The sequence below is a fragment of the Merops nubicus genome, unplaced genomic scaffold (genome assembly GCF_000691845.1).
Source record: "Merops nubicus isolate BGI_N331 unplaced genomic scaffold, ASM69184v1 scaffold23153, whole genome shotgun sequence".
Taxonomy (NCBI): domain Eukaryota; kingdom Metazoa; phylum Chordata; class Aves; order Coraciiformes; family Meropidae; genus Merops; species Merops nubicus.
Window position 1 is genome coordinate 1 of NW_008597184.1, and position 11907 is coordinate 11907.

At 41.8% G+C, this 11907-nt stretch overlaps 1 protein-coding gene across 1 annotated transcript; it reads left to right on the forward strand.

Moving 5' to 3' along the window:
• Positions 1-6996: 6996 nt before the first annotated feature.
• LOC103769440 (myelin protein zero-like protein 1) lies at positions 6997-11624 on the forward strand (the record flags this gene model as incomplete). The annotated part of the gene is made up of 2 exons (XM_008936637.1): positions 6997-7151; positions 11411-11624. Coding segments are annotated over 2 exons (369 nt in total), but the record flags the coding sequence as incomplete, so codon positions are not given.
• Positions 11625-11907: the final 283 nt, after the last annotated feature.

Below are 11907 nucleotides of genomic sequence, written 5' to 3' on the forward strand. Positions count from 1 at the left end.
ATATATATATATATACAGATATACATATGTGTGTATGCATTTTTATATCTATACACCTAGTAAGACTTCAAACCAGATGACAACATGACTGATTTCTGTTGTGGAAATGGTCAGACAGTATTTTTTGTTATGCTGATGTTAGATGACTCCTCAATGCTTGTGTGTAGTCCTTGCAAAACACAGCATGGCTTTTTTTCATGCTTTTTTTAGCACTGGAACAGGCTGCCCAGAGAGGTTGTGGAGTCTCCTTCACTGGAGTCATTCAAAACCTGCCTGGACGCCTTCCTGTGTGATGTATTCTAGGTGGTCCTGCTCTGGCAGGGGGGTTGGACTAGATGATCTTTCGAGGTCCCTTCCAACCCCTATGGTGGAATGGCTGGCACTGATTTCACTTCCATGTTAAGACTAAATTATGCCAATGAATTCTTTGTGTGGAAATCTGACCCAGCATCTGGATTCTTTAACAGATCTTGTGGAGTTTCAGAGGAACAATTTAGGCATGTCTACTCCTGTCTATTAAGACATGAAAGCTAGGATTTCTCCACTGGATGTTTTATCTATGCTGAAGAAATGATGGCCTATGGGGACATATGTGCCTGCAATTGCACTAATAGTTTTGGGCACCACAGTATAAGAAGGTCATTGAGGTGCTGGAGCGGGTCCAGAGAAGGACAACAAGGCTGGTGAGAGGTCTGGAGAACATGCCTTATGAGGAGTGGCTGAGGGAACTGGGGTTGTTTAGTCTGGAGAAGGGAACTCAGAAGAGACCTTACTGCTTCCTACAGATACCTAAAAGGAGGTTGGAGTGAGGCTGGTGTTGGTCTCTTCTCCCAAATTACTGATGATAGGACAAGATGGCCTCATGTTGCACTAGGGGAGGTTTCGATTGGATATTAGGAAGAATGTCTTCACTGAGAGAGTGGTCAGGCAGTGGAACGGGCTGCGCAGCGAGGTGATGGAGTCAGCACCCCTATAGGTGTTCAAAAAACGAGTAGATGTAGCACTTGAGGCTGTGGGCTAGTGATTAGGGAAACGTTGGGAGGAAGGTTGGACTTGATGATCCTAGGGGTCCTTTCCAACCATAGTGATTCTATAATTCTAGAGGACTATGACTTTGTGCTGGTTTTCCAAAATGTCATGTATAGAGGTCTTGCTGTTGTTGCTTCATGCTGATTATACAGGGAAACTGTCCTTTGTGGGAGAAAGAGCTAAATGCCATGCATCTGTAGTTGAGAGTCATGTCAATAGTAGACTTCAATGTTTCACACCATGCTTGACATTAAGAGTATTTCTTAATGAAGGCACTGTTTCACAAGTGTATATTATTTTTGCGAATCAGGGCCCCTAGTCATTAGAAAATGCCACATCTTCCTTTCTGATGAAACTTCTGGTCTGCTGGGGAAACCATAATAAACATAAGACTCACTGACTTTTCTGTCATTTTATCAAGACCTTTAAATGTGAACTTCTCAGAGTCTGTCATATTAATCCATTTCTTTCAATTTCCCTATCTACAACTCTGTCACCAACTTGTTACCTCTAACAGCCTGTCTGAATCCTTTAATCTTTTTTACATCAGAGTTTTTGATAATTTCCTGATCTTTCACCCATAAGAGACTTCATTTATAAATTATATGAATGTTTCCTTAAGATAAATTAAGCAAGTTTCTTATATTATTAATTAGTAGACTGATGACTAACAATTTCAAGAGGAAGGAGTGTAAAACTTTCCTCAGTGTGGAATGGGAACAATAGCAGATGTAAGCATCCAGTATTTAGAGATCTGATAAAAGTTCCCACTTAGGCTGTGTTTGTGCTTGTGGAAATAAGATGCCTGTGATTACAGTATTAGTTGTTTGCATTCTTGGCTTGTTAGGACTCCTAGAGATCAAGCTGAGTTGGAACCAGGGGAATTGAGTTTATTTTGGTGCATTCATAGCCTTAATTAACAGAACTTTTTCACTGGATCCAAGATCTCAGTGGGGATTATGGTCCACAAAGAAATTTTAATTAGCTGTGTGCTAATTGGTGTAAATCTTCAGTGCAAGGAAGGATTGCCTTGTGATGTGCTACAACCAAATTTTCAACTTTTGCCTTGTAGACTGGGGGCCATATTTCTGCATACAAAATTGCAGAATATAAACAACACTTGACCAAAAGTTTGTTGTTGTTTTAACCAGTATGCAGCAAGTGTAAGCAACCAGGGAATACAAGTAAGTGTAGGAAAAAACCCACTTCAGCTTTAGTAGGTGTTGATCTCCAAGCACTGGCAGCTTAGGCACTGTTCGATTTATACAGATGCTGTTACTAAATGTTCTTGAGGCATTTTATGAGGGCTTGAAGAAGTAAAAGACCAGTGCAATGCTGCAGTCTTTCATGTTGCTCTGATGAAAACTGCAAGCTTGACTGCTTTTAATCTCACTGCAAGCTGAATAGTTAACCACAAGTTGGTTAACTAACTAGGTGCAAGCTCCTGTGGCTATGAAGGCTTCTCTGCTATCAATTCTGAATGACCTCATCTTCTTATACTTTGCTGCTTGGTAACTGTAAAGGCTTCTTCCACAGTGGTGATTTCTTCCACCGAGTGAATTCAGACTTGACACTCTTACGAGTACAGTGCCTGAAGGTTGTGAGCTGGGCCAGGGCTGAACTGTCTGAAAACATGTAGCTTTTTCACTAGTTGTGTAACCTGGTAGACATGCTGGTGTTACTATGAAGAAATTGAGAAGATCTGCTTAAGCTACTGGAGACCTGTACCTTCAGAGTTAGGAAGGTCTTGCTCATTGGCAGCAATTAAGTTAAAACATTAGGAAGTCAATAAAGTTGGTTAGGTGGTGATGCTGTATAATGAATAAGGCTTGCTCTGGGCATGCGTATGCTGAGTACTACATGTTCTCTGGTCAGTTCATGGAAGAAAGCAGTGATCTTACCAATGCAATATCTTTCTCTTCTTAGTGTCACCTTTGGAGCCATTGGGTTACCAGGAACTGTGGTACTTACTGATCTGTTACTGACAGTCTGTCCAAAGAAAAAAGGGCATTGTGATAATGAAGGCCAAAATACAAAATGGAGGTTTTTAAACTGGTGTCAGCTGAGCAGGTGGCTAGAAGCTCTGAAAGATTCTGCCTTGACCTCAGAATAGTTCAGTCAAAGATGCTATGCAGGTTATGAGTTTGAGAGGCATGTGGCAGGTCTGTGATGATAAATGCAGTTGTGGAGGCTCTGGGTGATAAAGTAAGCTCTGTTTTACCATTGCCATAGATTCCAGACTGAAACAGTTCTTGGAACATTGGGAGACCAATCCTGAGCAGAGACATAGACCTGAGTAGTCAGTGCTGTGATGGGAACTCAACTTGTTTTGCAGATGAGGTCCCTGAGACAAGCTACTGAGGAAAGAGAGACCTGAGAATAGAGTGAGAGTTGATGAAGAATGAAGAACCATGATGGGAACAATAAGAAAAGATTAAGTAAGTAAGAGTAGTAAGGTCAGTAAGTTAGTAAGAGTATGAGTTGCATCCTATTTCAAGAATAGGAGGATTGTCTGAGAAGGAAGATGAGAACAGTCTTTTTACTGAAGTGTGTGGGCTAATAATTTAGCTGGTGGGAGTTGGTGTAATTTGATTAAAACTGCTCCAGCTACACGAGAGATGAAAAGAAGTGACTTAGGAAGCATAAGGGGTCTTTTTTTCCCAACAATTTTGTTGGTAGATGAGAAAAATAGAAACATCTTTTTGGTGAAAAGAAGAATTCAAGCAATTGGAGGCTAGAAGAGATATCCAGAGGGAAATATTTGGGCTACATGCAGTTGGACAGTGTGATGGAATTAAGGAGTCTCTATGGGAGAAGAGCAAATGCTTATCATTGCCCTACATACGTTGCAGACCTTCCCTTCCTAAAACTCTCTTCTCTCTGATAGTCTGTAATAAAGTTTTTCGTCTTGGAGAAACTAAATCTGAGTAAGCTTGAGGGATGGAGCAGTGGGTGAGTGTGGCTGGAATATGCTCAAAACTCAACTTTCTCCAGGCTAAGTCTTTAAGTAGTTGGAGGAGCTGGAAAAACATAATCCTGGCAAGTGCTGAAAGAGAAGGAAAAGAGCTAGAGCTGGAGATGATCATGTGTATTTTGTTATGGCAGAGAAGGCCAAAGAGTTCAAGGTAGTGGGAAATGCCACTGTATCACTGAAAGTATCGGATTAGAAGGCTAAGAGTGAACAAATGTCAAATGTTAGGGTCTCGCTACCACTACCAAACAATTGCACAAATATTTGAGGAGCTTATGTCTCATGCTGTAAGACAGCACAGGCAGGAAAAATTTCTTTGAAGTAGTGCACGTTGAAAGACCAAAGAAAGTCAGGGAGTGTTTTTTTGGCTGGAGTGAAAGAGCAAAGAAAAACATGAAGTTGAGTCAATAATAGAACATGAAAATTAAACTTGCTGGAAATATCTGTACAAGATTATATAGTTCTGTACAAGATTATATAGTTCCTGCTCTAGGCAGAAGTTTTTTTTTGTTGTGTTTTTTTTTTTTTTTTTTTTTCTTTTCCTTTGCTACAGTTCTGTCATGGGTTGCTAGTAAGTTAGAACAGTGGCTTCTTTAAATTAAGCAGATCTGTGCTACCCTTTGCTTGTGTGTAGCAAGGAGTTCTCCATACCATGTGCGATCAGACAGTGTCTGTGCAGACTCTTCCTACGCAAATACTGAGGGCATCTTGCTTGTTTTATGCTTTAAAGGGGGGCTTGTTCTGTGGCTTGGATTCAAAACAATTGATTTTTTTTTTTTCTACTCCATTAGCTGGAAAAAATACATAAAGCACAGCAATTCTAAGTTCATTTCACTGAATTGCTAGAAGCCTTTGTACGTTCCAAATAAATATTTGGTAATTGTTTTACAAAAGAATATTTTTTGGCTCATGGACAAGAGAAACCTCTCTGATACAACCTTTTGATGAAAATCACCCTCCCTTAAGGGTGCTGTTTCTTTTACTCATTTGAAATAGGCAATGATGATAGGGGAGTCTGAGGGATCCGGGATAACCTGAAAGGACTAAAGAGTTAGTGAGCTTGAGAAGTGAACAGCTAAATTCTGAATGGCAAAGTGAATGAATAGTGGTTTCTTCTGGTTTTGGTTATTGTAATTAAATGGGTATGCTTAAATCTCCCACCCCTGCAGTGCTTGCATGCTCATTCCATGTCCCCTGGGCATGTGCTCTGCCTTCCCCTGGCTTGTTATGCTAGTTGGGTGAGAGACAGCAGTTCCTACAAAGCCACAGGAGTTGTTGGGTGTGGCAGATGGCCAGGGTGTTTTCATCCCTTCAATTGTTTGGCCATTTCGTTGTCCAAACTACAGCTCCCGGGGCTTGCAGGCAGTCTTCATTCCAGGGCCAGCTGGTGCTGCGTGCTGTGTTTATGGCCCTGCTCTGCAGCTGGTCAGCTGGAGGTGCCCAATAGACTCAGTAGTCTCAGGGCAAGGGAGGAAGATGGGATGTGGCACAGCTCGTGAGCTTTGTTTTCTTGGGGGACAAGGCTTAAAGTTGCAGATGTAAAAGATGCATTCTAAAAATCTGTGGATCATAGGCTTTGATTAATTTTAAGATCCAATAAAATAACCTGGTTTATGACAAATCTACACCTTTACAATGTTCAGATCACTTGAAGGAAACATCCTGTCTAACTTTTGGAAGCTGCTGAGCTAATAATTCTCACTGACTAAACGCATAAACCCCGTGATTTAAGGACTAATGTAAGTGGGTTTTTCTTATTTGTTTTGTTAGGGTTTTTGTGAAACTCTTAGACTAGAATCTTTCTCTTCAGTTTGTCTACTTCATAAACTAGTTTATTCAAAGTTGAAAAACAGATCAATTAAGATTCTGAAGAAGTGGAAGGCTTGCTTTGCTTTTCTAATAGGGGAGGAAAACCCCTGAATTAAAGATATTGTAATCCAGAAACATAGATTCATGTGATGAGAAGCAGATGACTAGTAGCATCTCTGTACTGAAAACCATAGTTTAATAAAAATCAAAACTTACATTTGAGTTACCAAGGGCACATGTCACATGTGCACCCACCAACAGTGATTTTGCAGGATTTTTGCTTTCACATGGACCTGACAAATGCTGAATGACATTCTTTTGTGATGTTGCAAGGTTACACTTTGCTTCTTAACATAAACTTGAATTAATGTACATGTGTATCTTTGCTTAAATCTAGATGGGTAGTGTCTTCGCAGTTTAAAAGGTGCCGGATAAAGAATATGTTCAACAGGTTTTTCTGAACCACTCTGAATTTCACTTTGTAGGAAAACTACCAGTATAAGCACAATATTAACCTTGATTGCTTTAAATTTGGGGAGTGGTTGTGATCTGCTTGCTGTTTTGACAGTGTGTAAGCTTCTATGGTAGAAGAAAATTACTCTCACGTTTCTGAACTATAGCTGAGTGATTATTTATGTGGTCTTGCACATAAATAATGTTCCCCAAGAAAACAAAGACCTTGGAGCATGCCAGAGAGCGGAAACAGATGGCATAGCTGGAAGCCAGAGAGATTTACTCCTCAGCTTTCTGGAGATGAGCTTTTGTTCTACCTACAGCCGAGAAGAACTGGAGATGGGAAACAAGATGTGAGCCAGAGAGGAAACTGAGTAATAGCTGGGTTCAGGATCTTAGTTCCTCCAATGTGGCTTCTTTATGACAACATCTGCTGGCAGCTGGTAGGAAAGAGTTTTAAACTCATCCTTTGCACCAGAGATTTCATTTCCACAAACTGTTGTAGAGGAAACATCTGTGGATGGAAAACATCCTGTAATAGATAATACAAGGAAAGAGGTGTGAACTGGCCTGTTTGTACTGCAGGTATAATGCAGTGTCTGTGCACTTGACGTAGGAGTTGTTGATGTTTCTTCTCTTTTCCTCTTACAGGCCATGTGATATGAACTTCGTGATGCTCGAAACAGCATTGATGCCGCTTTTTCTCCTTCCTTCTTTTTACCTTTCCCATACAGTATCCGCAGTAGAGGTCAACACACCAGAGGAGATATTTGTGGAGAATGGGACAGACGCAAAGCTTCCATGCACATTTACGTCTGTGGAAGTGATCAGCAGTGCAGCATCTGTTTCCTGGAGTTTTCAACCAGAGGGAGCTGCAACTCGTATCTCTGTAAGGAATGGCTGCAAGGGAACAAACCTGTGAGGGGAGGCTGTGGTAATGTGCAAAGGTCTTGGTTCTGAAGAACAAGCAAATATGGATTGGAGCTTCCTTCCATATGTCTTGTCTCCATTGCTGTGATTTTAGGGATGCTTTTTTAGAGTTGTTTAAAAGTATTGCCATATGCTAGATCTCTGCAAAGATTAGAGTATGCAGCAGCTTAAAATATGCTAGTACTTTGTTAGTCAGAGGGGAGGGCTGTTGGTGTGGTAGCAATATGTATGAAGTAGATGAGCATCTAGGACTCTTCTAAGTTCTATATCCTCTTGCACTTGAAATGAGACATGGAGCTGTGCACTTAATGATAACAGTCACAGAATTTGAATTACTGTTATTACACTGCTACATTGTGTGTTGTGCATGTTGCTTATTTTCTGCTGGTGCAGTGTATAGCCTCTATTTGAAAGCGTTTACAATAACACCAGTCTCCCTAGTTTCAGAACAGAATTGAATTGCTCAAATCAGTAAGCAGTTACATCCTCATATTTTAGTTATTTGACAAGTAAAAAATCTGACTAGCAAGCTACTTAGGCTAATAGTAATTGCCATCACTCATTTCCTGTATGTTGAGCCCAAGTGTGCTCAGGTCCTTTAGGTCTGAACATTCAAGGAAATGACTTTAGTAGGTTGTTAGCTGTCTACTTCCCCTGTTGCATAAGCTGTGCACATCGGAGTCAGCTCTCCGATGCTTCTGCTTCTTATTCCTTTCCCTCAGTGAGAATCTCAAGGAAGCAGAACAAAGGATTCTGGGGCAGCAGGGAAGGTATGTGAACGGAAAGTTGCTCTGCCTGTTAGTGTTTGTCTCCCTTCTGCTGCAGTTGTGAGATCATTTAAACTCTAGGAGCTCTTCAGTGCTCAGACCAGAGATGCTCCAAAACAGTGTATGAATATCTTGCTTAATATAGAGAGCTCTGAAGAATCAGTTTCTGAACTCTCAGTGAATAAATATTTTGTTTTGAAAAGGGAGCTCTTTTCTTTGGGAAACCAAAGCAGTAGGTAGGCAAAAGCTTAAGGAGGTAGGGCATATTTCCTGCCAATATTGAACAGGATGGGTGAAAAGAAGCCATCTGTTCATATGTTTTCCGATCCCCATAGAGATGTCCACCATGTATCCTGTTTTGCCCTTCCCTGTCTGCATCACTATCCAAACCACTTATAAGTGGACAGTGAGGTGGATTGAGAACTGGCTGAATGGCAGAGCTCAGAGGGTTGTGATCAGCAGCACAGAGTCTAGTTGGAGGCCTGTGGCTAGTGGAGTTCCCCAGGGGTCAGTACCGGGTCCAGTCTCCTGTTTGACATACTTATCAGTGACCTAGATGAAGGCACAGAGTGCACCCTCAGCGAGTTTGTTGATGATACAAAACTGGGAGGAGTGGCTGACACACCAGAAGGCTGTGCTGCCATTCAGTGAGACTTGGACAGGCTGGAGAGTTGGGCAGAGGGGAACCTAATGAAGTTCAACAGGAGTGACTGTTGAGTCCTGCCCCTGGGGAGGAATAATCCCATTCATCAGTACAGGTTACAGGTTGACCTGTGTTAAAGCAGCTCCATGGAGAAGGACCTGGGAGTCCTGGTGGACAAAAGGTTAACCATGAGCCAGCAGTGTGCTCCTATAACCAAGAAGGCCAGTGATCTCCTTTGGTGCATTAAAAAGTGTGCCCAGCAGGCTGAGGGAGCTTCTCCTCTCGCTCTGCTCTGCCCTTGTGAGGCAGATCACATCTGGAGTACTGTGTCCAGTTCTGGGCTCTGCAGTTTAAGAGACACAGGAAAATACTGGAGAGAGTCCAGTGGAAGCTTTGAAGATGCTGAGGGGACTGGACCATCTTTGTGGCAAGGAAAGGCTGAGAGTCCTGGGGCTGTTTAACCTGAAGAAGAGAAGACTGAGAGGGGATCTGATCAATATCTCAAGGGTGTGGGGCAAGATGATAGGGCCAGACTCTTGTCAGTGGTGCCCAGCGACAGGACAAGGGACAATGGTCATGAACTTGAACCCAGGAGGTTCCATCTGAACAGGAGGAAAAAATTCTTTCCCATGAGGGTGTCAGAGCCTGGAGCAGGCTGCCCAGAGAGGTTGTGGAGTCTCCTTGTCTGAAGGGATTCCAAACCCACAGTCTTGGGCAGTCTGCTCTGGGTGACCCTGCCTTAGCAAGGAGGTTGTGCTGAGTTATCTCCAGAGGTCCTTTCCAATCCTCACCATTCTGTGAACTTAATGACATAACATTTTTTTGGAAGTGAAGTCAATGTAGGCATTCTAACTGGGTATAGTTATTCAGCACTACTGAGAGAAGAGCAAACTGTCTTTGAATAGAAGTGACCCAGCATAATGTGATGTTAATTTACTGTTTCTTTGAGGGGCTAGGGGAGGTAGAGAGGGAAGATATATGTTTGGTTTCTTTTTTAAAATGAACCCAAGTCTTGTCAGTTAAATGGTCTTGTGGGCATTAGTTTGAAAGATTGGTCTCATGATCCATTTATGTCTGAGATGAATGCATGCTTCTCCTGAAAAGGATGGTCCTGTGCCTCTTTAGAATCAGCACTGGCAATTTTGTGGCCATGTGGTGAGGCTGACTTGACTGAAAGCTTCCCCTGCTTGTCCCATCCCCCTCCATATGCCTGGTTATAGAGACATCTCTACATGAGTCAAACATCTGACAGCAGAGTTTCACAATTGGCTTGAACCAGTCTAAACCCATCAGCTTTGGGTTTCAAAAGAAGTCTCCTGTTAAATCACTTGATCTTAGGCATGGAGTGGCTTGAATCATTTAGTTTGTGTTTCAGGACATGTTTTAGTGTGTGATTTCTTTTCCTTCAGGTGTTTCTCCTGCCCTAGGTCCACCTAGAAAGAATCTGCCTCTTACCTTCTAGACTTCCAGTTGGATGACTCCCCCTGTACACAGGGATGTAGTAATGCAGTGTGTCTGTGCTAAAGGTTATAATCCCGCTGGAAATGCTGAAGACTGATGCAGATTTCCTCTAAAATGTTGACAGGTGACTGTGTGCTAGCAGCAGAGACCAGATGAGATAGTTTGTTGCATTTATACTAACCTGTAGATAACAAATGTGTCAGATGGACTGCAGCACAACAGATGGTCACATAGACATACCTGATCTGGATGCATGCTGCCAGATGATCAAGGGTAGGAACAGGAAAAGAGAAGGGAGATGTCTTGGATGGAAGGAGTACTAGCTTGTAGCCAGTCTGTTCTGTGGCAGAGAGACTGCTTTGTAAAGAAGGCTGTAGAAAGAGAAAGCTGGAATATTGTCTTGAATTTCTTTAACCATGCTTTGGAGACTGAACTGAAGAGAGTTTGGGTTGAGAGTGTCTTGCTTACTATCAGAATGTGAAATTAAGAATGAATGTGCTCAGGCAATACAGCCTTGGTCCCTCTCGTAGGGTGGTGGCCATTGTTCAGACATCCCATATCTTTGGAAGCAGAGCTGTCCTATACAGAAGTCTATGCACTTCTGCTGCTGCCAATTCTTACTCAGGCTGTACCGGACTGGTTAGTTCTTCAAGAATTTTTAGTCATGTCTAGTCTAGACAGTGCAGGGCCAGTGTACAAGTTAGTCACCTAAAAATTGGGAAACAGTTATATTTAGTCACTGTGAAGTTTTCTGGAAAATAGCTAGATATGCTCTAAATTGCTCATGGGAATTTTTTGGAGGTGGAGGGAAGGAGGGTATTGCCTGTTCATTTAACTGTGTTGTAGTTGCAAGTAGCACATAGCATAACTTGAGATGGGAAGCATGGTATCCTTTTTCTGATAGTGTGCAGAAGACCTCCTGTGCCTGAAAAGGGAGATGGCTGTGATCCAGAACTGTTCAATCCTTTAATTATTCACAGGATACCAGCCTTTTTCACTTCCCCCACTTCCTTCTCTGTGAAACTCCATGTCCCCAAAACAGAAAAAAAAACCCAAAAAAACAAAAACCAAAAACCCCAATCCAACCACAAAACCAAACCAACAGAAAAACGGAATTTGCAGTCCATTGTGGCAGTATGATTGAGGGTATAAGCCATAGCATGGTTATGGGTTCAAGAGGCAACAAGCTAGACTCAAGTGGTGAGGCAGGAGGAAAAAAAAGAAACTTGAATACTAGCTTTGTGTAATAGAGTGGATTCTGGGAGAATGCTGTAATAATGAAAGAAGCATGGCAGCTTGGTAATCTCTAATTGGATTGTTCTTATATCCTCTTTTCATTGACTACAGTTTTTCTATTACTTTAATGGAAAGCCATACCCTGGAAAGGACATACCATTTAAAGACAGGATCACTTGGGCTGGAGATCTTAACAAGAAAGATGCTTCTATCAGTATATCAAACATGCAGTTCCGGGACAATGGCACTTACATTTGTGATGTCAAGAACCCACCTGACATTGTTGTCAAACCAGGAGAAATCCGAGTTAGAGTTGTGGAGAAAGGTATTCGTCCTTTATGACTTTTTTCCCTTTTTTTGGTGTTTTTTTTTTTTTTTTTTTTTTTTTGGTGTTCTTCTTCCCTTCTATGTCTGTATCACTTTTATTGAGGGTGGGGGATAGCCTGGAGGGAACAACTATCTTTTTAATTATCTTCTTCCAGATCCTAACAATCAAACAGATATTCTGTCAGCTGTTTAAAAAACTGAATGTCCTCTATATCCACTAATTCCTAAGCTTTTTACAAGTATTAAAGCTGATTGGTTCCTGGATTGCGTAGATGACAACT